This window comes from Podarcis bocagei, assembly GCF_964188305.1.
Source record: "Podarcis bocagei genome assembly, chromosome: 2".
Taxonomy (NCBI): domain Eukaryota; kingdom Metazoa; phylum Chordata; class Lepidosauria; order Squamata; family Lacertidae; genus Podarcis; species Podarcis bocagei.
Window position 1 is genome coordinate 48,853,703 of NC_138126.1, and position 27,514 is coordinate 48,881,216.

Below are 27,514 nucleotides of genomic sequence, written 5' to 3' on the forward strand. Positions count from 1 at the left end.
AATTTTTTTCAAACATGTCTAATTAATTTCTTAGCTCTAATTTGTGTTGTTGTTTTAAAAAAAGCCAGACTGGTTCGTTCATGTTTTCAGCGTGTGGTTGCTCTTTGTTTACTGGATGCTTCATAGTTGATTCTGTGAAATCAATTCTATTAAAAAGGATTGTGTTTGAGGTAATACTAAGCTTCTGTATTTGATGCTAAAGGACTCAGTCACACAGGCAAATCATCACTTTTATTCATCAAATGAATAAAAAGTGTACACCATTCTTATTTTACCAGTAACACCATTTTTTTCTTGACTCATGGGTACTTAGTAGTGATTTGTCATATCTCTAAAAATAGATATTGTTATAAAGCATTTAAAATTTCTTTCTCCTCCCTTTTTTAAAAAGCTGGTTGACGATACCAATACAACAAGGAAAACAATGCATTATGCATTAAAACCAGGTATGATATATTTCTACTTGAAAGAGATGTTAATTTGCCATTTCCATCTGAAGAATAATTCTTAATCTCCAGTTAACTCCCAGTTAAGGTTAAAAGTTATGGGCCAGCTCTACACTGACCCTTTGCTCTGAAAGTTCTTGCAGCTGTGGTCTTTCTCCATAGATCGCTTGAAAATTGCTGAGGTGGACCACTTAATGATTATTCCGCCTGTTGCAGCAGTTGTAATGTGCCGTGCTTAAATGCTATATGATGTTTAATTTTATTGTAATTGCTTCTTTTATTTCTTATGTTGTACTTTTGCTGCTTCCTTTATTTCTTATATTGTATTTACAGTTTGAATTCCATAGAATTCAGATTGTGTTTTTCACAGACATGCCGCAGACCACCTGAACGAAGCTTGTGGTGGTCTGCAGATCACAGTTTGGGAATCCCTGCATTACATCAAAAGAAGAGGGCAGAGGCCCTTCCTCTCTCGTCAGTGCTGTACCCTGTGTAATGGGTTATCCACACAATGTTAAATAGTGTGAAGCATGTTTGAGGTTGGGTTGTTCTACAAGGCGGAGTTTGTACAGCAAGGACAGCCATTATGATGCCCTCCAGAAGTTGCTGAACTCCAGTTCCCATCACCCATAGGAAAGTAATTGGGATGATGGGAGTTGTAGTGCAGTCTAATCTAACAACATCCAGAGGGCACCCTCTTGGCTGCCATTGGTGTATCACCCTCTACTGTGTGCTAGTTTCCCTGGATTGATGGTGAATTCTATAATTGTGATAATTGATGGAAAGATATATAGGGTGGAGGAATTTTTGCAATAGCGCCCCCCCATACCAATTACATAGAGATGGGAGAGGGGCCCTCTATTTGTGATGCATGCACTACAGTGGACTTAATAGAAATGAACGACATACTGCAAGTATATGATTTAAATATCAGTATTGGGGGGAAGCCATTTAGTTAATGTAGGCTTGCCAGCAATGACAGTAGGAAAGTGAGATCGTTAAGAATATCACAATCTGAGAAGAGCTAATTTAGTGGTTTTCCTCTACTTTTCAAAGTGCACTCCCCATGGGCCGGGCCGATAAGAGCAATAGCCATTACAGTTCCATTGGTTGTCGTCTCTGCATTTGCAACACTTTTCACGGTGATGTGCCGCAAAAAGCAGCAAGGTTTGTATTTTTCCACATGATGAATTATAAGAGAGAAATGTCTATAGCAGTGCTAACATTGGAAGGAAACATTGGAAGCCGCCCAGAGTGGCTGGGGAAACCCAGGAAGATAGGCGGGGTATAAATAATAAATTATTATTGTTGTTGTTGTTGTTGTTGTTGTTGTTGTTGTTGTTGTTGTTGTTGTTGTTGTTATATTTGTTTCTAAAGCTGGATTCTGTTGTTAGAAGTGCTCTGGATAGCTCTGTAGATGGAGCATGTGACTCTTAATTTCAGGGTTTGAGCCCCAAAGTGGGTGAAAGATTCTTGCATTGCGGGTGGTTGAACTGCCCTGACACAGATATAGGGCAGTATACAAATTTAATAAATAAAATAAATAAAATAGATGACCTTCATGATCCCTTCCAACTCTGCAAGTCTGTGATTCTCCTTCAGCCCTGTTTTGCTGCTGGAATCTCCAGCCTAACTGTAACCCTACATTGAGATTAACTTGCTCTCGCTCAGCAAACTCTATAGCCTTATCTTTGGGTGGTGAGATTTCCATTCAGCAAGGGGTGACACTGCTCTGACCTTTACTCAGAGGTGTGCCTTATCTCCTGCAACTCCTCCAGTCAATCTTAGCAGTACTTGTAGTTTGGTATGTAGCTCCAGAGGATAGCCCGAGCCACTGCCAGCCCAAGCCAGGGAAAGGGGCACAAGGGGCTGCCGCCATGCCCGTGTGCCTCTTTCCCCGGCTTGGGCTAGCAGCAGCCGCAGCATGCAGAGCAGCCTGTGCCCAAGCCAAATAAATAAGCAAATAAATAAATCCCCCCAAACTGAAACATTTCCTTTAAAATGTAAAAATCCCCCCTAGATGGGCATGTTGGCCCCCAAAAAGAGGACATGTCCGGGATTTCCCAGACATCTTCCTAGGTCCCTTGGCCTCAGCAATGGCTGAAGTTTGTCTAGGCTTAGTCCAGGGGTCAGCAAGGTTTACCTTGCCTGGGCTGGTTCATTCCAGTGGAGATTCCCTTCGTGAGCGTGTTTGCCCATGATTTACTGCGTCTGCGCAGACGCGATTTCTGGTGTCTGTGTCTGTGCAGATGCGATTTCCGGTGTTGGTGTCTGCGCAGGTGCGATTTCCAGCGCCGCGAAAGCAAGTCCCCATGCCACACAGTGCCAGTTTAGCACAGTGTGCAAAGACTCGCTTAGCGGGTGGCTCAGTTTGGGTACGGCTTGTGGGCTGGTTACCGACCCCTGGCTTTAGTCCTTGGGGTGGAGGCTGGGAAAAGCTAGGGTTGCACCATCACCAGAGCCCTTCTACAGGTTGTGCCCAGAGTTAAATTGCTTGCATTGCTAGAGTTAATTTTTTTGGACTTTGCTGCTTGACACACTGGTGGTCCTTTTCTAATGTTTAGGATGAGACTCTGCATTTGCGCTATATGGGCTACAGGGCTAGCCCATGGCATCTTGCTGCCTGAGGTGGAACAGCAAATGCCTTTTCAAAACACCCTGAAAGCTGCCTCACTGTGTCTAATGACAGGGCCAACCCTGATCAGCTGTAGAGGATGTAGAGGATGACAGTAATCTGCACCTGCAGAGAGTTGTTTGTGCATGTCTCTTAGACCCAAATGTTTCCATTAGCAGCTCTCCAGTGGCACAGTCAGTGAGCATTCATTTAACAGGCAAGCAGTAAGAACTTCCAACTATGTCAAATGGCTGAAGAGGGTTTGGTTTTAAGGTGTCTGTAGTTGGAAGGGAAAATGGAATATTTTGAGAAATTAAGACAAATGTATCAACTGCTAATGTTCGAAGCTGAAGCAGGAAAAAAATGGCAGCACCTATATGTATGTAGCTAGTAAAATCCTTTACTTTTTGTTTCAATTTAGAAAATATCTATTCCCATTTAGATGAGGAGAGTTCAGAATCTTCCACCTATTCTGCCGCCCTCCATGTGGAAAGGCAACGACCTCGGCCCAAAGTGTTCATCTGCTATTCCAATAAAGATTGTCAGAAGCACATTAATGTCATCCAGTGCTTTGCCTATTTCCTCCAGGACTTCTGTGGTTGTGAGGTAAACTCTTTGTAGCTGCTGCCAGTGCTTTGCATTTACTTGTGTGGGCCTGTGCTAGTTATGCAAACAGCATGTGCCTCATAATGGCTGATTCTAGAAGTTGCCTAGCCATGAAACGATTATTGGTGGACCATGCAAATTTTTTTAAAAAGGGAAAAAAATACTGATGAAATGTTGGTTCCATAAAGCCCTAGAATCCTAATCCTATCTCTTAATACACTATTGGTTCAGGCAGTCTTCATTGTAAGGGTTGGACTAGGTCGGGGTCAGCAAACTAAGGCACACGGGCCGGATGCGGCCTGCCGGGCTTGTTAAATCTGGCCCGCAAACCTTGCAGGCCCTGCCACCCGCTTGGTCAGTCAGTCCCCATGCTAAACCGGCGCAGCGTGGAGGCCTCGCTGTGCGGGGAATGACTTCTGTGACACGACACGGCTTCTGATTGGCTGCAGGAAGCTCCTACAGCCAATCAGAAGCCGCTGATGCCTCTGGGCGGGTGGCGACGCTGGCGCGGCCTCCATGCCGCCGCCACTTCCTCCCGCTAGGCTCTTCCCACTTAGCCACTTCCTTCTGCTCAGCTGCCTCAGCGGGAAGGAAGGGGTGGCACACAGAAGTGGTCAAGTGGGAAGAGCCGAGCGGGAGGAAGCGGCAGCAGTGCAGAGGCTGCTTCCACTGCCCAGGCTAGTGGCATGGGCTCTGCACCCCGCCAAGACAGAGGACGCCGCCGATGCTGCTGAAGACGAGGTGGTGGTGGCATGAGTGGTGGCGGCAGAGGGTCGTTTCGCAAGGGGGGGGTGCTTTGGGGAGAGGGTGGGTCCGGCCCCCCACAAGGTCTGAGGGACAGTGGACTGGCCCCTTCCTGAAAACGTTTGCTGACCCCTGGACTAGATGACCCTTAGGCTCTCTTCCAACCCCATAATTCTGTTTTTCTCTCTCTTACTCTTTTAATATTCGAAAATTTGTACTTTAAATAGTTAGATTTGCCAAAAAGTGAGGGGGTGGAATTAGCCTGCAGGAGTCATTTAGAGTTGTCTTTGTTCAGTGTTAATCCTGTCTCTGTGAGGTTTAAATTAATTGGTGTTTGTATGAATTTAAATGCTGATTTATTTTTTGCATAGAGATTTATACAGCATGTCTGACCTCTAGTGGTCAAATCTTTGTAAAAGTCATTGCCTGTATTCTGCTTTAGTTTCTTTTCAGGAGGGCTAAATGATACCCAGAGTAGACCCACTGAATTCAATATCCATTTATTTAAGTAGACTACTCTGCGAATGACTTGGTTGGATACAAACCATATTTATTTAGAAAGGGTACCAATTTTTTTTTAAAGGTACAAATTAATCCTCAAGTGCCTTAGCCCCATCCATCAGATCTTGTGTGCATGAAAATTTCACGTCAGTATTGGGGACAGTTCAACACAAATACCTTTGACATATGCACTTACTGTCATGGAGCTCCAAGTGTGTATTACAGTGGCTTCTGTAATTAAGCTGCTGCTTTTTGTGCAACTAAACATCTATATTCTTGGGTGGGGGTTATAATGTAGGATTGAGGCAAGTAAACCAACCTTGCATTTTACAGTTCATGCATAATAAACTGGATTGTGTGTGCAGTGTACATTCACACGCATACACCCCCCTATTATCTTGAAATTATTAACTTGCAAAAAATAATAATCTCAAAGTATGAACTTCTTAGACAAACCTATAATGCAGTGATGGAGAACCTGTAGCCCTCCATATGCCGTTGGACTACAACTCCCATCAGCCCTACGCAGCATGTCCAATGGTCAGGGATGATGGAAGTTGTAGTCCAGCAGCATCTTGAGATCTACAAATTCTCCATCCCTACTTTTGAAGGTCTGTGCATAAAGCCACATACAAGTCACTGAGCATAACTAATACACGTTTAGTAAATGTCAGTCCATTAGATGATGGTTTTAATAATATTTTTTCTAGGTTTCTTTAGACTTATGGGAAGATCTGAGGATTTGTAAAGAAGGTCAAAAAGAGTGGCTTCATCGAAAAATCAACGAGTCCCAGTATATTATCATTGTGTGTTCCAAAGGAATGAAATACTTTGTGGAGAAAAAGAACTGGAAGCATAAGGGACCCAAGGAGAAGGATGCGGCAAAGGGAGAACTGTTTCTGGTCGCTGTAGCTATAATAGCAGAGAAGCTGCGTCATGCAAAACAGAACTCACATGACCTCTGCAAGTTCATTGCTGTCTACTTCGATTACTCCTGTGAGGGTGATGTTCCTGGTATTCTGGATTTAACTACAAAGTACAAACTCATGGATAACCTGCCTCAGCTTTACTCCCATTTACAGTCCAGAGATCTTAGCCTTCATGATTCAGAATTGTATCCTGTACACATCAGCAAAAGGAATTATTTCAGGAGCAAATCTGGGCGCTCTCTTTATGTCGCCATTTGCAACATGCACCAGTATATTGACCAGGAGCCAGACTGGTTTGAAAAGCAGTTTGTTCCCTTCCGCCCACCTCCTTTACATTACCAAGAGCCAGTGATGGAAAAATTCGACTCTGGATTGGTACTAAATGACTTAGTCGGTAAACAAGTGACTGATGGGGATTTCTTCCTGAAAGCAGATGCAAATATTGTTCTACCTTTGAATTCAGACTCTCATTGTGTGATGCAACATTTTAATCTTGGCGAGGACAGAGACTCTCAGGACATTCAGAATAGTAGCTGCATTCTTCAGCCATTGCTACATGTCGTAAAGGCTGCCAATCTCCCAGATATGCCCAGGGACTCTGGGATTTATGATTCTTCTGTTCCTTCATCTGAATTATCACTCCCTTTAATGGAAGGACTCATAGCAGACCAAATTGAAACCTGTTCCATTGCAGAGAGTGTCTCCTCATCATCAGGACTGGGTAAGATGGAACAGAGTGAACTACACTCAAGTTACAGTCTAAACATTTATATAACTGGACAACAATATAGCACCAAATTTTAGTTGTGAGTAATGAAGAATTAGCAGGATAGTTCACTTGGTTAGGGCATGGTGCTGACAACACCGTGTATTGGGACAACACCTGTAAGGGACAGCTGTATATTCCTGCATTGCAGGTGGTTGGACTAGATGATTATCAGGCTCCCTTCCAACTTGTATGATTTGATGCAGTAATTAGAAAAAACATATCAGCAAGTAGCAGGAGGTTTTGGGATGCTAGGAACCAAAAATGAACTTTAAATTCTCCACTGAATTCCATATTTACTTCAACTCCGCCCCCCCCACCCCCCATACAAGTTGGGTGTGGCTGTTTCTTTCTTTTAGACTTCATTCTTGCTTAAAATTTACACCGGGTTAGGCTTTTCTGTGCTGAGCTTTTCACAAACTTTTGTGCAGCTCTGATTAATCTTATTGTTTTTTTCACCTATCAGAATTGCTCCCTGTGATTTTTTTACACAGAACTAGCCTTTTTGCAGCTTTGGTCTACAGACAGCTTTGAATAAGTTTAGGTTTTGTATGCTACTTCTCCTTTTGTCTTACTTTATTTATCCCTCCGAAGCTCAGACCCCACCACTCCATTTTTACATATTATCCTGAACTTCCTCCTTTCCTCTCCTCTGCAACCCCTTCTGCAGAGTCTCAGAAGGACCTTCCAGAACAGATTCTGAGGATGTGTGGGGAGAAAAAGGGGAAGTCTTGTTTTGTGAATGGAAATCCACATGTACAGAGCTGGATACAGCATTCAAAATAGAAAAAGCCATTAGGATCCTTCCCACAGGGCAGTTGGTGGTAGATCACAGTGCAGGAGAAAGAAGGAACAGGTTTTTCTGGTTTTTCCTGCCTCCCTTTCTTTTCCTGGAATTGTTTTGGGACTCAGAGCTTGTTTGCATGTTGTATTTTGAAATGAAGTTGAAACTAATTGGATAACTGGACATTTCCTACATTTTTCCTTGTAGGAGAAGAAGAACCTCCTTTGCTTGCTGCCACCAAATCCTTAGTGCCTGGAATATGTAAAGCAGAACTTCACTGCCATATCCGCACTGAAGAACTGCAGCCGATCGCACCTTTATAACACACTGCAAGATTGTTACGCATTGCCACTTTATCATCGACAGCCTCTGTGTATGCATTAATCTCTGCGTTATCACAGCCACTTGACTTACTTGAAGGAAAATACACTTTCCTAGCAGATTATCTGTTGCTCCCCAGGAGAGTTTATGGCCAGTATATTTTTATACATAGTTCTTTTTAAAAAAATAAAATAAAGTATTTTCTGCTTTGATACTGTAACAGCTAAGATTTTTTTTTATTAAAAAAAGTTCTTCCTAGAACCAGACTCATGATCAAGTTATATATACAGAAACTGAACATGTCTACTTTCTGAAATATGTATTTTGAAGTACAAAATGAGTTGCCAGTAATGTCTGGCACTCTGATAATTCAGTGCATTATCTTATATATGCTTCTGGCTCTTAAATACTAAAGTACTGTCTACAATAATAAGTCTGCAGCAGGAATTGGGGGATGGAAGGGCAGAATTCAGTGTTAAAATGCCAAAGACTAGTTCTATAAAGGATAGACTTTATTAAAAAAAAAAAAAAGAAATCTCTCATTTTTTTCGTTCATGTTTATCTGCCCCATTGTGTTTTGGTAGAAAATTAAAACATGTCACATTTTTTGTGTCTTATGTTAACCTGTGGACATATTTATGTTAATCTTTATTTTGCCATTTCAGTTTGAGAATAGTTTACATTTAAACTCAATTATGTTTACTAGTTCTCTTCAGACTTTCATTTTAGGATTAATTATTTGTTGTTTAGGGAAAATTGAATCTCTGCAAATGTTCTTAGTTGAACCTGTAAACACTAAAATGCTATGTATAGTCCAGTAAAACCATTAGGCTTTGAGGAAGGGGGAAACTATAAGCAATTGTTATAAAGCCGAACCTTTGCTTTATATGACTGACAAAGTGTCCTTAACATCATACTAAAAATCTCAGAAAATCTTAATGATAAGATAATAATGAAGTTATGACCTCCATTTTACACTGGTGCCATGGATTTGTTACATATATAATTGTTCATGCATATATACATTATTTTCCCTATTTGTTTGGTATTTTTAAAAGACGCAAATGTATTAAGCATATACATTTTTTAAGACAAGTTGTATGTGCAGCAGCAGCACAACAACACAAAATACAAGTGCATAACAGTCAAATGTATGGAAAAAATCTGGATGTACATGCAAATTTAATATTCAGAGTCTTTGGAATCATTAAGCAAAGTCCATTGAGAGACAGCTTTTGCAAATTGTATTAAATGTATTGATCACAATTGCCCTAAAACTGTTTTAGTCTAAGGTAGGTTAGTGTTTAATTGCAATAACTACATCAAATTTAGTAAGAAACTCTGTTGATGTTATTCTGAAATGAAAACTTTATTGAATGGTTTAAAGATGAGAGGATATTTTGCTGAAGAATCACTGCCGTAAATAATGGTATTTCTGCCCAAGGTAACTATGCTAATTTTTTAAAAAAAACTTTGCACTGCCTGCCATGGTTGATATTCTATTGCCTGCTCCTTTCTATTTGTGTGCTGACCAGCTGGAAAGCTAGCCTGTGTATCCTGATTACTTGAAAGTTCATACAGCAGTTGCCCCATAATACCGTACTTTTCGTTCCACAGCAATCAAGGCACTTCTGTCTGGCAGCTTTCCCTTAATTTCAAAGTAAAATGTGTTCAGTGATTTTTAAAAATTTAAAGACAAGTGGCAAACTTGGCAAACTAGGATAGCAAAACACATAATAAAAATTTTGAATGGAAGGTCCAACTAGATGATGCAGCAGCTAGAACATTGGGTGCCTGCGAACAGATACAAAGAGGGTGCTTTCTTCTCAACAATTAGTGTTGCCTCTGCACATGCTTTTCCTCTCAAAATACTCCCCCACCAGTTCCCCCCCCCCAGTTGGCTCCAAGATCAGAAGCAAACTCCACTTGGAGAGAGGGGAGTGTGAATTGGGGAAAGGGTTCAGAAAATGCCATATCTAGTTAAGTAGAGAACTCCTCCCCCCCCCCCCATGTTGTTAGACTACAACAGCCCCAGCTAGGATGGCCAATTGTCAGGGATGAATGGAATTGTAGTTCAGCAACAAGTTACTAACACTTGCCCTAAATTAATTATTTGAATTCTTCAGATTTTCAATTCAGTCACAGATTTGGCAGTTTTTCCTTACAGATGTCAAGTTTTCAGACACTTGAAGGATAAATATTTTCAATTTGCTGTGGTTGGCTTGTGTATTTTCAGGTGGTAAACTTTTTTTATGTGCTTGTAAGCCTGAAAGAGCAAGAAGTAAATGCCTAAGCATTGCCTATAACTGCTTTGATCTTTCTCCAGACTTCAGAGTTCTCTTCTGCTGTTTTGTTTGTTCTAAATCATTTTTTCCAGAACCAGCAGTGTGAAAACGGTGATATCGCAGCCAGCTTGCCATTCCTCTTTCATACAGTTCTTTTATTCTGACACAGGTGATTGATAACAACCACCAATTATTTCCCTGTAACCCAAAGTAGATAACTTCTTACCTAGGGACAAAGAACAGCCATAAAAATAGGTAGAGCATCTATATGGTGGGAAAGAAATTGCAACAGTGGTACTATAGATAACCAGCGAACTCTTCCTACAAGTTCTTATGTCAAGGCATGATAGTATACTTTATTTTTTTTATAGTACTTTTAGGGGGTGGGTGCTTAACTCTTTTGCAGCCAACTACTTTTCCATTGTAACCCCCACCCAGCCTTTTTCTCTCTCCCATGGAGCCTTGAGATCAGTGTTTGTGGAGGGAAGCATGTGGGGATTTAATGACTCTCTTCTCCAAGCTTCTCTTTTCCAAAATAAAATCTCTCCCAACAACTACTGCTTTTGTGCATTTGCATCTAGCATCAGTGGCCAGAAAAGTAGCCCTCCTGTTAGACAGTTGTTTTGAATAGAAATGGGTCTCATCAGTAGGTAAACCATCCCACTTCCTCATGCTATATGATAGGAAGTTGCCTGCCTTTTGCCATGGGAAGTAAACAAAAACTAGATAGCAACTTATTTTAGGTTTGCCATATTTCAAACAGTGAAAGAAAATGGAGTTTTTGGACTATTTTTAAGGTAAATTGCCAAAAATGACAATGCGGACATGGCTTGCCATACGTCCGGATTTTCCCGGACAGCTTTGAGATTTCTGCCTGGACACTGCTTCCGGCTCCAGTATTCTGGATATGTTTGGGAAATTCCGGACGTATGACACCCCAAACTTATTTTCTCTGCTGATTGAAAACAGCAGTAGGACTGAAAAAAAAGAAAAGGTTTGCAAGACTGTGGAGCAAACACATTTGAGACGAAGGCTAATTGCCTTTAATGTAATGTATGTGCATACTAGACATAACTTCAGTGCAAAATGGTGCATTCTCTATTCTGTTTTGGATGGTGGCTGTCAGGGCAGTTACCCACAGGTAGCAAAGAGCAAACTCAGGGGCAAAGCAAACCAGTTCAAGGATTTATTTTCTTCCCATCCTCTTTCTCCATATGCTTTGGCTTTCCCATGGGAAGAAGCTTCTCTGACTTCAGTGGGATGTACTTTTGCTTGTTGATTCTTCTAAGCAAGTCGTTCCACTCTGGCTAACTTCTCACTTACTAAATTGGTTGTTTGTTTAAAAACAATCCCAGCAAGCAAAAGACAGCTCATGAAAAGCCCAAGATTATTTCCCCAAGAGATAAGTTCTCCTACAAAATATTTATCCATGCCTTTAGTTGAGTTTTGCCCTTTTACTCGTAATTATTCATCTCAGAATTGAAATTGTACCCAAGGAAATTTGACTGGTGAGCTTTTGACAAAGAACAAATTTACTTGGAATTAATATTGTGCAAGCTTCATTAAAACTTGTGGCCCTTTGTAAATTCTGCTAATTCCAATGAGACTTGCACTAGAGGAACTCGTGGTGGATTATGCCAAAAGTTGACTACTCAGCACAGAAAACAAAAGAGCTGGTCCACCCCACACACTAAACCATGACTTATCACAGTGTGTGTGAACTATAATGAACCCATGTGAGCTTCAGGCTTGCACATACACACCCTTTTGCATTGTTGGAAGGAGGAGTTTTGAAGCTTTGACTCCTGCTTTTAGTTTGTCATGTTCTCAGGACCAACAGACTACGGTTAAAATTGTTGTTGTTTAGTCGTTTAGTCGTGTACAACTCTTCGTGACCCCATGGACCAGAGCACGCCAGGCACAGTTTGGTCAGACTCATGTTTGTAGCTTTGAGAACGCTGTCTAGTGTTAACATTAATCTATGGTTATTTTTTAAAAGGCCTTCAGAAGCAGCAGTTTGGAGCTGGCTTTTAAATACAGTCGTACCTCGGCTCCCAAATGCCTTGGGAGTTGAATGTTTTGGCTCCTGAATGATTGAAACCCGGAAGTGAGTGTTCTGGTTTTCAAACATTCTTTTGGAAGCCGAATGTTCTTTTGGGAGCTTCCTGCAGCCAATCAGAAGCCACGCTTTGGTTTCTGAACGTTTTGGTAGTCAAACTGACTTCCGAAACGGATTCTGTTCGACTTCCAAGATATGACTGTATAGCAGAGTTAATGTTAACTACAGTTTGTTGGTCCAGACAATATAACAAACTATAGCTAACTAAAAGCAGAAAGAACACTTCCAAACTTCTCATGGCTCTCTGAGACAAGAACATAGGAGTTAGAAGTGCACAAGAGCCAGTGTGGTGTAGTGGTTAAGAGTGGTAGTCTCGTAATCTGAGGAACCGGGTTCGCGTCTCCGCTCCTCCACATGCAGCTGCTGGGTGACCTTGGGCCAGTCACACTTCTCTGAAGTCTCTCAGCCCCACTCACCTCACAGAGTGTTTGTTGTGGGGGAGGAAGGGAAAGGAGAATGTTAGCCGCTTTGAGACTCCTTCGGGTTGTGATAAAGCGGGATATCAAATCCAAACTTTTCTTCTTCTTCTTCTTCTACAAGTCCAAGGCTAGCTCATGCATATTCCAGGTTGTGCAGATGTGACCATTGGGTATGAGTCAGGCACTTTTAAGTTCAAGAGGAGCATGTTAAACATGTGCTTTAATGTTTACACTGAAATCAGTGGGAACTTAAATGTGTTTAACTTTTGTTTGGATTGTGCTACTTGTGTATTCAGGACTCAAATATATAATAGAGAATCTTACATAATTCTGTTATCCCACTCCAACCCAGTAAGGTTTTTGACAAAAACTCTTGTATGCCAAAAATGTTAATGTACATTTTAGGGGATAGGTTACCATTTTTTGTTGTGTTGTTGCTACAGACTGAAGTTTGTCAAATGGTAACATAATCCCTTATGTGTTCTGGGTTTTGTTTTTAGATTACACAAATGCAGAGTTACAATAATTGTTAATGTTTATAATTCTTCTTTTGTGTGTAAATTGAAAACTGCAAGATGTATCTACATGTGTCAACACTTCAGTAAATGTAGCAGTTTTCATGTTTATGTACATGAATATAAGCTCTTGACGGTAGCTGATATTTGGATAAATTTAGTTTTTATGTTGCCATATTTTAGAGATTAACACCAGAATAAAATGTCATAAAGTTCATCCTGTGTTTCTTGCATTTTTAAATTAGATTTTATATGCATGTGTATTTTTTAACTATTTGATCTTTTTTTAGCATTACAACAGGGTTTATGTTGCATACTGTTGTATCTCCTTGAAATGACATAAATAAAATACATTCTGTTGATAAACATTATTTCCTTGGCACTTGTGCAAATGAAACTTGTGCAAGTAAAATGGGAGAAAATGTTGAAGAGCTTAATAAATGCTCTCTGTATTTATGCTAATAATTACTAAGGCAAGCCCAATTCAAGCTTTGTTCCAAGTGGGTGACAAACATACTACAGCAAACAAGGTGATAAGTCATTTTTCATAATTTATCTATTTTCTTACATTTCTGTCCAACCTTTCTCACACTATGGAATCCAATGTGGTATACGTGTGGTTTGCAGACAGTCATCCTTCCAGGCACTGACCAGAACCAGATCTGCTTAGCTTCAGCAAGGTGGTGACTTCATGAGCTTTCAGACTGTATACCCTGGGACCTTGGCAAAACTTCACTTAGTAGACTATTTATGACTTGTAATATGTCTGCTTACTGGCACACTGCAGGTATGTGTGTTTTATGCACAATTAAAGGTGCTGGGTTTTGACATGCAAAGCCCATACACCAAGCCAAAACTCAACAACCAGTGGCAGATCTGGTCTCGGCAACCTGGTTGCTGCTGAACAGAGAGGCAAAACAAATAGCAAGTTGTTCAAGTGGAGAATCCTGTCTGATGGTTTGCCTGCACCTCAGCTGAGAAAAATCAACTAGAAGGAGGGGGTGACAAGTAACAACTTATAGGGGGAACTGCAAGAAAGATCAGACCAGATCTTACTTCAGCCATGAACTCCTTTTGCAGGAGGCATTTGAAACGGAGATTGCCAGGGGAGGGTTGATGTAAATGGCAGTGGGGGTTGCATTTGGCAAGGGTTCTGGGATGAAGCAGCAGGAAGTGGGGAGAACTGCATGTGTGCTGGCTGGGAGGCTGCACACAAAGACCAGGAGGGTGACTTAGGCTTCTGGACAAATTAATGGAAGAAAAGCCCATCATGGAGGTAAAGCTTATCAGCGGCTACTAGCCACAATGGCCTTGTTCTGCCTCTGCGATTGGAAGCAGTAATGCTTTTGACTACCAGTTGCTGGACTTTCCACTTGTGATCATCTCCTTGTGGGCTTCCCATAAGTATCTGGTTGGCCACTGTGAGAACAGGATGAAGCAACAGCCTTCTCTTATGTTATTATATTTGAAAGTATCTAATATGCTACACAACAAAATCTGTCAACTCACTCATGAAAATGTGCTATTGTATGCGATCTCTCTCTCCCTTCCATCCTGATTCAACTGGGTTGCTTGTTGCTAACAGTCAACATCAGGGATAGCCAACATGGTGACCTCCAGATATTATTGAACTACAGCTCCCTTCATTCCCAGCCAGCATGATGACTCATAAAGGATCATGGGAGTTGCAGGCAAACAACACATTGGTTGCCCATGGTGTACAGAATGACTTGCTGCAGTATGACTTTAACCTGGATAAAACTCTTTATTTATTTGATTCACCATAGATCGTTTTTAAGGATCTACCTTTTTGTAAAGCAAATAATTAGATGTCAGGGAGAAAGGAGAGAGGCATGCAAAGTACCTGTTAGAAAGAGTTTAGGCTGTCTCCTGGGCAATGTGAATAACAAGCTGCTTCACATACCTTTCTTTGTGCCAAAAGCTCCATTTTCCAGATGTCCAAAATCCCAGGGTTTTTTTTACTATCCAACAGTGAATCAGAATGAAGTTAATGTAAAGTCTACTGCATCCCGAAAAGTTTGAGAAAACTATTATGATGGCATGTCAGTCAAAACATGAATGAACTAAACTATTAGGGGTTTGCTTTACTCTTATTATTAACAATGAGGTTTGGTCTATCGACTTAGGGGCTGGAATGGTGGCTGGCTGTTTATTTCTTTGTTTTCATATACCGTATTTTTCACCCCATAGGGCGCACTGGCCCATAAGGCGCACCTAGGTGTTTTTTTTGGGGGGGGGGAATAAAGAAAGAAAAAATATTTCCCCCCCAGGCACGGGGCTGGGGCAGCGGGAACTCCCGCGGGCTCCCAGGGCTTGCGAATAGCTTCCTGAAGCCTGGAGAGCAAGAAGCCAGTGCGTTGGTGCGCACCGACCCCTCTTGCTCTCCAGGCTTCAGGGAAAGCCTGCATTCACCCCATAGGACGCACACACATTTCCCCTTCATTTTTGGAGGGGGAAAAGTGCGTCCTATAGGACGAAAAATACGGTAAATGTTGCAAGCCAGCTTCTCTTTGGTGTTGGAAAGCAATACTGAATGTGGTCTTTGAGCTGCTCTTCAGGTTTCTTTCATTTTTATTTTCACGCACACTTTCATTTTCACCAAGCCTTCTGAACAAACTAAGTGGAGCTGCTTTTTGGTGTCTGTGACTAACAGGGTGTGTGTTTTAAATCCAGTCTCAGGTCTGCTCCAGTGTCCTGGCCTCCTTCCACCCTGGGCTGAAAACTGTGTGTATTGGGGTGAGCCAGGTCTCTCCCTCCCACATGCATTATAGTCCTATACTTTGAAAGCCTACAGTGCAAAATGGAAGTATGTTAGAGTTAGGATGGAAGACAGGGCAAGAGAAAAGTATTGGGATGGATATTTGTTAATGAATTAAAATTAGAACTAAAACTGGACAGACCTTGGGTATCCTCTGCCTTGCATTGCTTTCTGATTAAGTAACCTGCCTGGCCATTCCCAGGGGCCCACCATTCCACTTAGATTAGTGTTCCCCAACCTTGGGCCTCCAGCTGTTTTTGGACTACAATTCCCATCATCCTTGACCACTGGTCTTGCTAGCGAGGGATGATGGGAGTTGTAGTCCAAAAACAGCTGGAGGCCCAAGGTTGGGGAACACTGATTAGATAATAAACACATGGACACAAATATTTTGAGTTAATGGGCTATATGGGATGCGGGTGGCGCTGTGGGTTAAACCACAGAGCCTAGGGCTTGCCATTGGCGGTTCAAATCCCCGTGACGGGGTGAGCTCCCGTTGCTCGGTCCCAACTCCTGCCCACCTAGCAGTTCAAAAGCACGTCAAAGTGTAAGTAGATAAATAGGTACCGCTCCAGCAGGAAGGTAAACGGCGTTTCCATGCGCTGCTCTGGTTCGCCAGAAGCGGCTTAGTTGTGCTGGCTACATGACCTGGAAGCTGTACGCCGGCTCCCTCGGCCAGTAAAGCTTGATGAGTGCCGCAATCACAGAGTCGTCCGTGACTGGACCTAATGGTCAGGGGTCCCTTTACCTAATGGGATAAATAAGGCCATAGCTTTATTGGTTACAGATGTGAGTGGTTTGGATTAGACATTCGTTGAAACCAATTATATCCTGACTCCTGCATGCCCACAGGAAGTCTCTTATGGGTCAACTGCAGGAAGTCTCTTAAGGGTCAACCACCAATAGGGGGAGCCGTATGATATAAGTAAATTAAGAGCATCCCCCAGGGTCCCCGATGGGGTTGTGGCATGGCCCTGGCCCACACCCAGGCTTCAGACAGGATCCACACACCCAGATCCCTTTATTGGGATACCCTTAACGAGCAGAGGCAGTTGGAGGCAATAACCTCCCCTTTCATGAACCAGGCTTACCCAATGCCTAACCGCCCGCAGCGGTCATGCCCCCTGGATCACCTGATTGGTCAGCCAGAGGGCGTGACGCAGCTTAGAGTCTCAATGATGCACAGAACGGTCACGGATGCCCGCCTACAACTCTACCCCCCTGGGAAGGGGAGTGGTCTTCCCACCATGTTGCTCAGGATATTTGCCTCCCATCTTTTGACTTAGAAAATTGCTACCCTGTTCAGAGCAAGCTGACAATGCTTTTAGCAGCCAAGTGACTTGAGATATGTCTGTCTACAGGGGCAGGGTTGGAACCTGTATGCAAAGCAGATATTCTCCTACAGAGCAATGGGATTTACTTCAAAGTTAATATTGTTATAGATTGGGGGGGGTGTCGCCCTAAACCCTAGGAATGAATAATGCTAGGATTTTTATTAATTGGGATATGGATTAAAACATAAACTGCAGAGTTGTGCTAGACAGGGAATTCCTGGGTTGGCTTGTGCCAGCAAACCAACCAGGCTGAGCCAGAGAAACAATAGAGGGCCATTAACTTCTTCCTCCAGGTGTGAACAGAGACTGGGGATTTGGGAGGTTGCCAGGGTAACTGGTCTGGGGGAAGGCAAGGGGTTTCTGAGAGGAAGAAAGGAGAGGAGCTAGGATCCATCTTTGAGGGAGGCAGACTGAAGGTTGCCTGCACTGCCGCTTCTGGAAATGTATAAGCCGTAAGATCTGGACTCCCTTCATGCAGACTGAAGGTGTAAATAGGTGAATAAACCATATTTCTTAAAGCATGGCAGTCTCTGCCATGCCTTCTATTCTCCAAAGGGACACAGACCCTGTGTGTGTGCCTGGGACCCCATGGGCTCTTGCCACCGCTTGGCAGAGAAAGGGACAGGCACCCAACTTTTGTAACAATATATTCAGGATTGCACTGTTGAGAACCTGTGAATGTTCCAGTAAAACCACATTAGTCATGAAAGAAGGAAGCTGGATGCTTGTTATTATAGTCTATGCAAACATGCCAAGGTGTTGCAGGAGGAGTTGGTTTAAAAGGAAGCCACAGTGTATATTTAGGGTAACGCTTGTATACTGCACAGTAATTAGGGATGGAGATGAAGCAAGTGTTGAACTGAAACCATAAAGAATGAACTTTCTATTGTATTCACAATACATTTCTGAATGTTGCATTGCACTTGTGGCTGTGTGAAGAAATGTTTACTTAATAAATTAGGTATTATTTCTATCCTAATTCTCTGCATGGTACGTAATGGTGGCTTATAAACATATATTTTAAATAGGAGCAACAATCATAACTACCACAGACCTCTATCTTCCTAGTTAACCTTAAAACTCTCTTCAGTTCTCCAGGGATTCTTTTAGGATTGTCCATTCAGCATAACTTCCAAAAATATAGCTCTTGATCTTTTCCTAGATCTCCCCCTTACTGCTTAACTTGTGATTATGGGCAATCACCAAAGCAGTTATTGAGGGATTTCAGTCATTTACTTTTTAACTTCTAAACCCAGACTTTTCCATTTAAAAACCTTTCTGAGTATTTTTTAGACCCTGGGCACTACTGGTTTTATGCTGCTTTATTCTGAGGATAATGATATTTTAGCTGGTGTTTTCATTTTAGGTTATATTTCTAATTTGTACCCTGCCCAGAGAATTTATTGTTAAGGAGCAAGATAAAACTGCTGAATAAATAAATATCTAGCTTTAAGGATAGAACACTTTGGAAATAAAGACTAACTCAGTATAGTGTGACAGCTAAGGCTGCAGTAATAACTCTCACTGAATTTAGCAAGAGTCTGAGTAAAGTTAGGGCAAGTCAGCAAAGTATTAGTTTGACGATTCTTATTGTGGTCTAACTCAAGCCACTGTTATCTCTGCACTATGAGGGTGATGGCATTAACCTACCTTAAAGCAGACTAGCTCTGTCAAATTACATGTTTATCCTACCTGTCTTCCACAGTCTTCAAAGGCATTATCCCTAAGACTCCCAGGCAATTCCCCATCTGATCAGACTTACACTTACTAGCTTTAGCAAGGTTGCACCATCACACATATCCAGACCATGCCTTGCTTTAAGGATTATGGAGAAATATGAATATATTTAAATTACCTCAAGACCTATACAAATGCTAAGTGTTTTATATAAACCTTTCAGGGACAGTAATTGTTGATGTCTTTGCTTTCAACTAAAAATGGGGTAAACATACTACATATTAGTTTTTGATTAGTTTTTTTTTAAATGTAAGGCAGATTTATAGCCCAATCATATTGTGAGGGCTTTCTCAGTTGCCATGCCTAGATTATGGAACATATTGTCCCAAGGTTAGCTCTCTCCTGCTCTGTATCTCATTGTTTACTAAAAACCTTTGAATTCCAGCAGGCGTTGTTGTGTGTGGCAGAAAATTCGCTTTTTAGGAAAAAAATTAATGTTTGATGTTTTATTCTGTTTAATATTCTGTTGGGAGCCCCCCAGAGTGGCTGGGGAAACCCACCCAGATGGGTGGGGTATAAATAAATTATTATTATTATTACTTTCTATGCTTGGTTTTAACTGCTGAGCCAGAATCCTTGGTTGTTTCAAACTGTTGTTTTTATGAAATTGTAACTTTAAACATTGTAAGCCACCCTAGGTGTTGCTTTTGCATCAGTTAAATAAAAGTTTACCTGGAAGTCTTACTGCATTCAGTGAACCTATAAGGAAAGAATTATGGGACGAGGCTGCTTGTTCCAGCAACCAGCAGAAAAAAAAGTTGACCAGATGGTTCAATGTGGAAAATTCAGCCAATTCTATTTAACCTACTTGCTCTTGTTTCCTGGTTTATAATTCCCAGCTTTCAAAATTTGCTTGCCTAACCTTCTTATTTCCTGAAGCTTTATTTCCTTACAGAAGCTGCACTGTCAGCATTCTAATGCTAACAACTTCATCCTGAACAATTGAAATGTTCACAAACCTTCCATGACATCGTTGCAGTTTAGCCAATGGGTGGAGTAGTGGTGAGGCAGAGAGCTCATGGCTGACACACTTTGAAAAGCTTTTCATTATGCAGATAAGTGCATGCAAGTCAATTTATTTGTTGGCATGCCTTAATGCAGCACATGCAGCCACCACTTGAAAGTACAAAGAAAGGTATGAAATATGCAACGAGGCAAAACTATTAACCATTTAGCCAGTGGCGTAGCGTGGGGGGTGCAGGGGGGGCCAGCTGCAACATCTGGGGGGGGGGCGCTCGCACTCGCAGCTCTCTGCCCCTACCTGGCTCACTCACTCTCTCTCACGGGTTAGGGGGCACAAATTACTTGCCTTGCCCCGGGTGCTGACAACCCACGCTACGCCACTGCATTTAGCTTTGTAAATATAGTAGAATAATTCGTAGCAAGTGTGTGGTGGTGTCAACAGGGCTGAGCCTTTTAAACTTCCTGCTGCTTCTGTCTTTCAAGTTTGGGCATGTTTGAATCAGATCTCCCTTTCAAAGGTAGGTTGGCACATTGCACTTTCTCCAGTCGTGTAGTTTTGCCCTTAACAGTGCATCTCTGTGGGAGGAAAGGAGCGTACTTTTCATACTGACCCGCTTTATCAGCTGCTTTCTGAAATACAGCTTGGAGAAACCCCTGCTTTCGTGAGCATTGCTCTCACTTGCTTCCATAACCTCTGCTCCAGCCTTATTCAAAACCACGGAACTTTTAAGAAAAGCAGAGGTTAGAAACACACCAAAAGACCTCAGCTTCAGGGCATATTTCCCCCTGGCACTAATAAATAAGACGGAGACCCCCACCCGCCCGATTTTGAGACGAGGCAGAAGGGCTCCGGGAAGCTCAAGGCGCGACTTCCGTGTTCGCGGGAACCGCCCCCTTTTCCAGAAACCAAACTCCGACACGGAGGGATATTACCGTTACCCCCACGAGGAACTCTTCCCGAGAGGGAAAAACCTTTTCGGTTGACCGAACCGACGCAATGCTGAGGCCAAAAGAGAGCGGAATAGAGGCCCCAACAACAGCGGCCGGGGACAAAGCGCTCCCCGTCACGTCTGAACGCTCTAACCTCGAGCGCCCGCGCTGGCTCGGGGCCCCGACTCGCGGTTAGCGCGCTTAAGAGGCGTGAGGCGAAGAAGCGAGCGTTTCTGCTCGTGGCCGCCGTCGCGGCTGTTTCAAAACTGAGGCGGGTGCTGCGCGCCAGGAGCCGAGCCAAGGGGGCGGGGCCTCGTGTGTGAACTGAGGGAGCCGCGGCGGCGGGTGAAGTTAGCAGATTTATTTTCATTTCCCCCCTTCTCTCTCTATTTTTTGCGGCCGCCCTGTCAGGAGTCCCCCTAACCCTCGGCTCCGCGCGGTTGCCTGACAGGGGGCTGGAAGCCGCTCCTGCCGCCTCCTTGCTTTCCCATTAGCAGCTCCCGCCCACCAGCCCACCGGGCCGGGGCCTGACGGACCGACTGACAGACCCGCTTCTCCTTTCTTTCCGGGCTGGTGGGGAAGCGGCGCCCCTCGCGCGGCCCCGCGCCTCAGTTGCCAGGTCGGTCTGCCGGCAGCTCCCGCCTCCCCTCCTCCGGAGCTTCCCATGCAGGGGGCTGACGAAGAGGAGCCGCCAAGCGCCAGGTAAGGGACGTGCAGCGGCGCCTGCCAGAAGCAACAGGCTGTGCGGGGTCGGGGAGACGGTTCCTTCGCAGAAGTTTATTGGAACCGAGAGAGAGAGCAGAGCTTTGGGCTTCGAGAGTGGGGCGGGGACGCCGCCTGTCAAGTGGAAACTTAAAAAAAAAAGGATCAGGGTTTTTTGTTGTTTTTGCTCAGCTTTTGCTGAGGGAACTTCTCTGGCACTGGAAAGACCAAAACAAAAGCAGCAACCCGCCCAGAGCGTTTCCAGAAGCGGCGCCCCCCCCCCGGCGACGTCGTGTTCTCGGAAACCCCCAATCATGTGCCGAGGACGGAAGGTTTAAAAGATTCACCCTGGCAAGGGGAGCTCCTCCTCCCCCCCACCAACCCCTCTAGCTTTTTTATTGTGAATGCAGAAAACGCCCGTTATGGGCTGAGGAGAGGGAGGCTATATAGTATTTGGCGATCGCCAAATGGTTTGTCTAAGTGACAGAGCTGGGCATCTTCCTGCTTGGAGATTGCGGGGGGGGGGGTTACCTCCATCAGGAATTGCTCCGCGTGCCGGCAAATTCCTGACGAGTTATCCCCATTAGTCACCAGCTGTAGGATGATAAGAAGCGTCCTTTCCCCCCTTTTCTGATAAAAGTAGGCTGTTGTCCACGAAGGCTCTCGCAGTAAATCAGATGAGTTTATTTTTAACAGGCGCTCCTGCAGGTTTGCCTAGTTTACCCTCTCGTCTGCTCCTTAATAATAATAATAATAATAATAATAATAATAAATTTTATTTATATCCCGCCCTCCCCAGCCGAAGCCGGGCTCAGGGCGGCTAACAACACTAAAATAGTGCAACATTATAAAAACATCATAAGAATTAATTAAAATCAAAATTGATGGCAACCATAAACTAAAGTATTTTAAAGATTGCCAAAGGAGGGAGTCAGGCTGTGCCCTAACCAAAGGCCTGGTGGAACAGCTCCGTCTTGCAGGCCCTGCGGAAAGATGTCAGGTCCCGCAGGGCCCTAGTCTCTTGTGACAGAGCGTTCCACCAGGTTGGAGCCGCAGCCGAAAAAGCCCTGGCTCTAGTTGAGGCCAGCCTAACCTCTTTGTGGCCTGGGACCTTCAAGATGTTTTTATTTGAGGACCGTAAGTTCCTCTGTGGGGCATACCAGGAGAGGCGGTCCCGTAGATACGAGGGTCCTAGGCCGTGTAGGGCTTTGAAGGTTAAAACCAGCACCTTAAACCTGATCCTGTACTCCACCGGGAGCCAGTGCAGCTGGTATAGCACCGGATGAATGTGATCCCGCAGCGAAGACCCCGTAAGGAGTCTCGCTGCGGCATTCTGCACCCGCTGGAGTTTCTGGGTCAGTCTCAAGGGCAGCCCCACGTAGAGCGAGTTACAATAATCCAGTCTGGAGGTGACCGTCGCATGGATCACAGTGGCTAGGTCAGGGCGAGAGAGGTAAGGAGCCAACTGCTTAGCTTGGCGGAGATGAAAAAATGCCGCCTTTGTTATAGCTGCAATCTGCGCCTCCATGGAGAGGGAGGTATCGAAGATTACACCCAAACTCTTAACGGACGGTGCTGGCACTAATTGCACCCCCGCAAGAGATGGGAGTTGCCCCCTCAATCCCATATCGTCCCGTCCCAGCCAGAGGACCTCTGTCTTCGAAGGATTTAACTTCAACCGGCTCCCACGTAACCATCCAGCCACAGCTTCCAAGCATCTGATCAGTGTGTCTGGGGCCGAGTCAGGATGGCCATCCATCAACAGATAGAGTTGGGTGTCATCAGCATACTGATGGCAGCCCAGCCCAAAACTCCGGACAAGCTGGGCGAGGGGGCGCATAAAGATGTTAAAAAGCATCGGGGAGAGAATCGCACCCTGAGGCACTCCACACACCAAGGAGTGGCGGGATGACAGTTCCCCCCCAAGCGCCACCCTCTGTCCCCGACCAGAGAGAAACGAGCGCAGCCATTGAAGGACTGTGCCCTGGATCCCCACGTCGGCGAGGCGGTGGTCCAGAAGTTCGTGATCGACCATGTCGAAAGCTGCTGACAGATCTAGAAGAATCAGCAGCCCCGACCCGCCTCGATCCAGCTGTCTGGATCCTTGATGAGTTATAGAAGTGTAGAGTTGGAAGGGACGCCTGAGGGTCATCTAGTCCAGCCCTCTGCAACGCAGGAATCTCAACTGTCACACATGAGAGATGGCCATCCAGCCTCTGCTTGAAAATCTCCAAGGAGAGTCCACCACCTCTTGCTATTTTACTATTTTGCACTGGCTAAGCATGTCAGATTAAAAAAAAAAAAGAACTTCAGTAATGGCGCAGCTGAATGCTTAGTACAGGAGTGGGGGAAAATAGGGGGTGGTTGACATGAAGAATGTCTTCATGTGATCCAGTTCCATGATCATTATGACAGCATGAATATGACAGAATGAGAGACATGTTGACATGTTGATAGGCTACGTTGTGGTATAGGTATAGAGCTTCATGTCAACCGTTGTGGTTCCCAGAACAAGTAACAAGGCTTCAGATTTGCATGTACTTGGTCATGCAACATCACAGCTGCGGAATGCATAGTGTGAAGTAGCCTTTAGAGCAGAGATGGGGAATCTGTTGGACTGCAACTCCCATCATCCCTGACCTTTGGCCATACTGGCTAGGACTGATGGGAACTGAAGTCTAACAGCATCTGAAGGGCCAGAGGTTCCCCATCCCTGCATTAGAAGCAGCCTTAAAGTAATATATCTTTTATGTTAGTGGTTTTTAAAATTAAATGGTGTAAAATTTCAGCGCAACAATTCTATGATTCTGTGAAATTCTCTTAAAAAATAAGATCCAAATTGGCTTGCTATCTGACTTTCAAAAGAACTTACTTAATTAAGCATTTTTCCTAACCTGCCTTAGAAATATTTGAAAAGTGACAGTAAAGTACATTTCACACTTCCTAAAGACTCAATTGATTTATGGTACCTTGTCTTATATCGGAAGAATAGAAATTGGACCTTCAGATGGTGAAATCAAGCGGACTGTTCCTGCAAGTTAGTTTGTATTGGCATGCACTTTCACTTGAAAGCAGATTGAAAGTTTACATCGATACTTAAATGATACAGCTCTGTCATCTTTTTAAGATGACACAAGATGTAGTGACTTATGGTAGGTGTGGCAGACATATACTTGCAATATTTTGTTGATGAGCATCTTATTATCTAATAAAGTGGATCTGTAGTGACATGTCTTGGTTCAAGACTTCTAAACTGAACTGCCATGTCTTGAATACTGAAATAATATGTTTCAATATTCCTATCTGTTGTTGCTAATATATGCAAATATTAAAGGGAGGATCTAAATCTTGAGTGCAGTGAGACTCTGGGGCAGCACATACACTAAAATAGTTGAACTTCTACTATATCCGGACCTCCCCTGTTTTAATCAGGACTGCAAAGTTTAAGCCCTCAACAGCCATAATCACTAGGAAAATAACCTCCCCTTCAACATTTACCTTAGAAAAAAGCTGCTATTGGTACCATTGAAAATCACCCAAGTGCTTAGTATTAATCTTGCTGAGAAACACTGATGATTCTGCACACTCCACATTTAATTTAATGTGCAGTTAGGCCCAGAGAAACAATTACTAACATTCTCAAGTACATGCTGAGAAATGCAGAAATGCAAAACATGTTTTTAAGAAAACCTAAAGAGGGGAAGAAAATAGCCCAATGAGGACTGAACATGCTTAGTGACCTTCAGGAGCCCTTTAAATCTTACAGTATCCTGGTGTAGGAAGTGGTTCCCTGGCTGCCTGGCACCCTGAACATGGGTGTTTCTGTTGAGGTGAGGAGGATATATTGAAACAATTTGTTGCAGGACTCACTTGGGAGAACATAGTAGGAGCTTCATAATGGTGACCTGAAGTGTCTAGCTGCTGCTTTTATTATAGCTTAGAAACCAGTATGCCTAGAAGAAATGCATGCCAGGTAAAAAACAAAACAAAAAAACTAAAAGGTTTTATGACACCTTCAAGAATAGCAGGTTTATGGTAGCATAAGGTTTCATGGAACAGAGCCAGCCTCAGATGCCTAAAGTGTTCCCCTCAATTGACAGGCATCACCAGTTATTGTTGTTGTGAATACCAGCTGACTTTATCCTTAAGATTGGCAGAATGGGGCATTGCTTGTAATCCTTATGAGGATTTGTTGTGATGAGGGGACTTGCAGAAGACCTCTGTAGTGGGGCCTCAGTTCTTGAACCGTCTCACTCTGGAGTTCCATCTTTTCCCTTTGCTGTAGGGATTCTAAAAACATCAACTAAAGATGTTTCTGTTTACCCAGGCTTTTCCCATCTTACATGGTAATAACTGTGTTTTTAATTACTGTTACCTTATGAATATTTTGATTTTGTATTTGTAATGCTGTAATCATGTTGCTTTGTCTCTGTATTGCCCTGGGCTCTGGTCAAAGAACAGTGATTCATAAATACAATAAATAATAATAATAATAATAATAATAATAATAATAATAATAATAATAAACACAGTCTTATATACTTCTTCAGGTTTGCACAAAAATGTCACACAGGTGATGCCTATTGCATTTCCTGTCCTTTTGGCAGCACTTTTATGGTTAGCACTTTGTGTAAATGATTGAAGTGGATTCTAGTCCAGAAACGCTTATGCCACAGTAAGGGAGAAATCCAAAACCAAGATCTGCCGGGATGAGTGGAGTTTGGAATAGGTGGATCTCTGGTTGTCGCTCATCAGCTGGACACCTCAGCTCAGCTGGACACCTCAACTCCACCATCCTGGCTCACCTGAAGCTGACTGAGCCAAGGCCAGGATAGGTCCTGAAGAAGTGGTGTTCTGGGGCCTTGGCAGGGTTGGGACAGGGTATAGGAACACTTACCCCTATTCCAAACTCAATTCAGCAACCCAGCAGAATTTACACTGGCAGAAAGGGTGGTGTAATTCAAACTCTGTTTTAAACACTTGTTTTCCCTCTGCCAGGCTTAGATCATTTTAAAATAATGATTTATTAAATTGATATCCTGCCATTATTCACAGAGTATCCCAGCTGCTAAATAGGGATAAATTGCACTAATATAATTTACCCCAGGGTAATTTACACTGGCTTCTTATAGTCTGGATTGTTTTGTTCATCTGTTAGTTTTTAATGTGCTGTAATACATCACCAGATTTTATATAAAAGTAGAGGATTTAATAGTACTCTGGCACCACCTGGTTGCTTCCAAAAGCCCTAGGTTTAGGTGCAGTCTTGGCAAGAGGATTGATGTCTTGACTATCTAAACTGATAGCTGATGTCTTGCTTCAACTTTATTCTTCTTTTGAATGCATTTGTACAATTGTGCATGACAGACCCAAGTGTGGTGGGTTGTTGTGAGCTATGAATACCCAGTAAGCTTCTACTACAGAGTCTCATTACCCTATTCTGCAAGCATTTATCTATATCATATCATCACAGATAGTCCTTTGACTCTTTGGGAGTATATAGTTTTGGAAGTTTCAACATTCTCCATGTTGGATTAGGGCCAATAGGGAGATAATTACTTAGAAAATAAGGGCAATTTTCCTGAGAGAAATGTGTCTTTTTTGTGGTTGGAGTTTTGAAACAGCTTCCAATTAGTAGTTTATGTATCTGTCACTCACATGAGGGGTTTTAAACATTATTACATTTGTCTTTCAGGGCAGAGGCCTGGCTCACACATCATGCTAAGCCTAAAACAAATCTTGTATTTTTGATCATTTTGATACATGGCCTGATAGCTTCTGGACTGTATTATTGTAATGTACTCTACATGGTGTATTCAGCCTTTGAAGTGTATTCAGAAACTTAAGTTGATCTAGAATGGAGTAACTAGGTTGTTAACTGCAGTTGGCTACATGGCAGAAAGCACATCTCATCTGTGCTCCCACCCACTGTTTAGGCAGAACTCAGTGTACTGGTTTGGACTTGAAAGTCCTAAACGTTTTGAGATCAGGAAGATATCTTGATCAAACTTTGGCACATG

The 27,514-nt window shown here is 43.2% G+C and overlaps 2 protein-coding genes and 1 long non-coding RNA gene across 5 annotated transcripts in view; 2 read left to right on the top strand and 1 right to left on the bottom strand.

Moving 5' to 3' along the window:
- Window positions 1-11,345, top strand: part of IL17RD (interleukin 17 receptor D) — a 57,647-nt gene extending 46,302 nt beyond the window's left edge. The window contains exons 9-13 of the mRNA XM_081184094.1: window positions 392-446; window positions 1,503-1,613; window positions 3,482-3,666; window positions 5,622-6,561; window positions 7,598-11,345. Of these exons, the coding sequence (XP_081040220.1) occupies window positions 392-446; window positions 1,503-1,613; window positions 3,482-3,666; window positions 5,622-6,561; window positions 7,598-7,713 (1,407 nt within the window). The 3' untranslated portion in view covers window positions 7,714-11,345. The remainder of the gene's footprint in view (window positions 1-391; window positions 447-1,502; window positions 1,614-3,481; window positions 3,667-5,621; window positions 6,562-7,597) is intronic.
- On the bottom strand, window positions 9,062-21,399 carry LOC308581694. Of its 2 annotated transcripts, XR_014005175.1 has the most exons (3): window positions 21,325-21,399; window positions 14,974-15,031; window positions 9,062-9,505 (listed from the first exon to the last, which is right to left on the bottom strand). It is a non-coding gene; the product is annotated as an uncharacterized lncRNA (long non-coding RNA). The 2 variants fall into 2 exon arrangements; XR_014005176.1 differs by lacking the exon at window positions 21,325-21,399 and having other exon boundaries at window positions 14,974-15,364.
- ARHGEF3 (Rho guanine nucleotide exchange factor 3) overlaps window positions 21,380-27,514 on the top strand; it is a 128,690-nt gene continuing 122,555 nt past the window's right edge. For both annotated transcript variants that reach the window (XM_081184191.1, XM_081184192.1), the window contains exon 1: window positions 21,380-21,494. In XM_081184191.1, coding sequence (XP_081040317.1) covers window positions 21,457-21,494 — 38 coding nt within the window. In that variant the 5' untranslated portion in view covers window positions 21,380-21,456. The remainder of the gene's footprint in view (window positions 21,495-27,514) is intronic.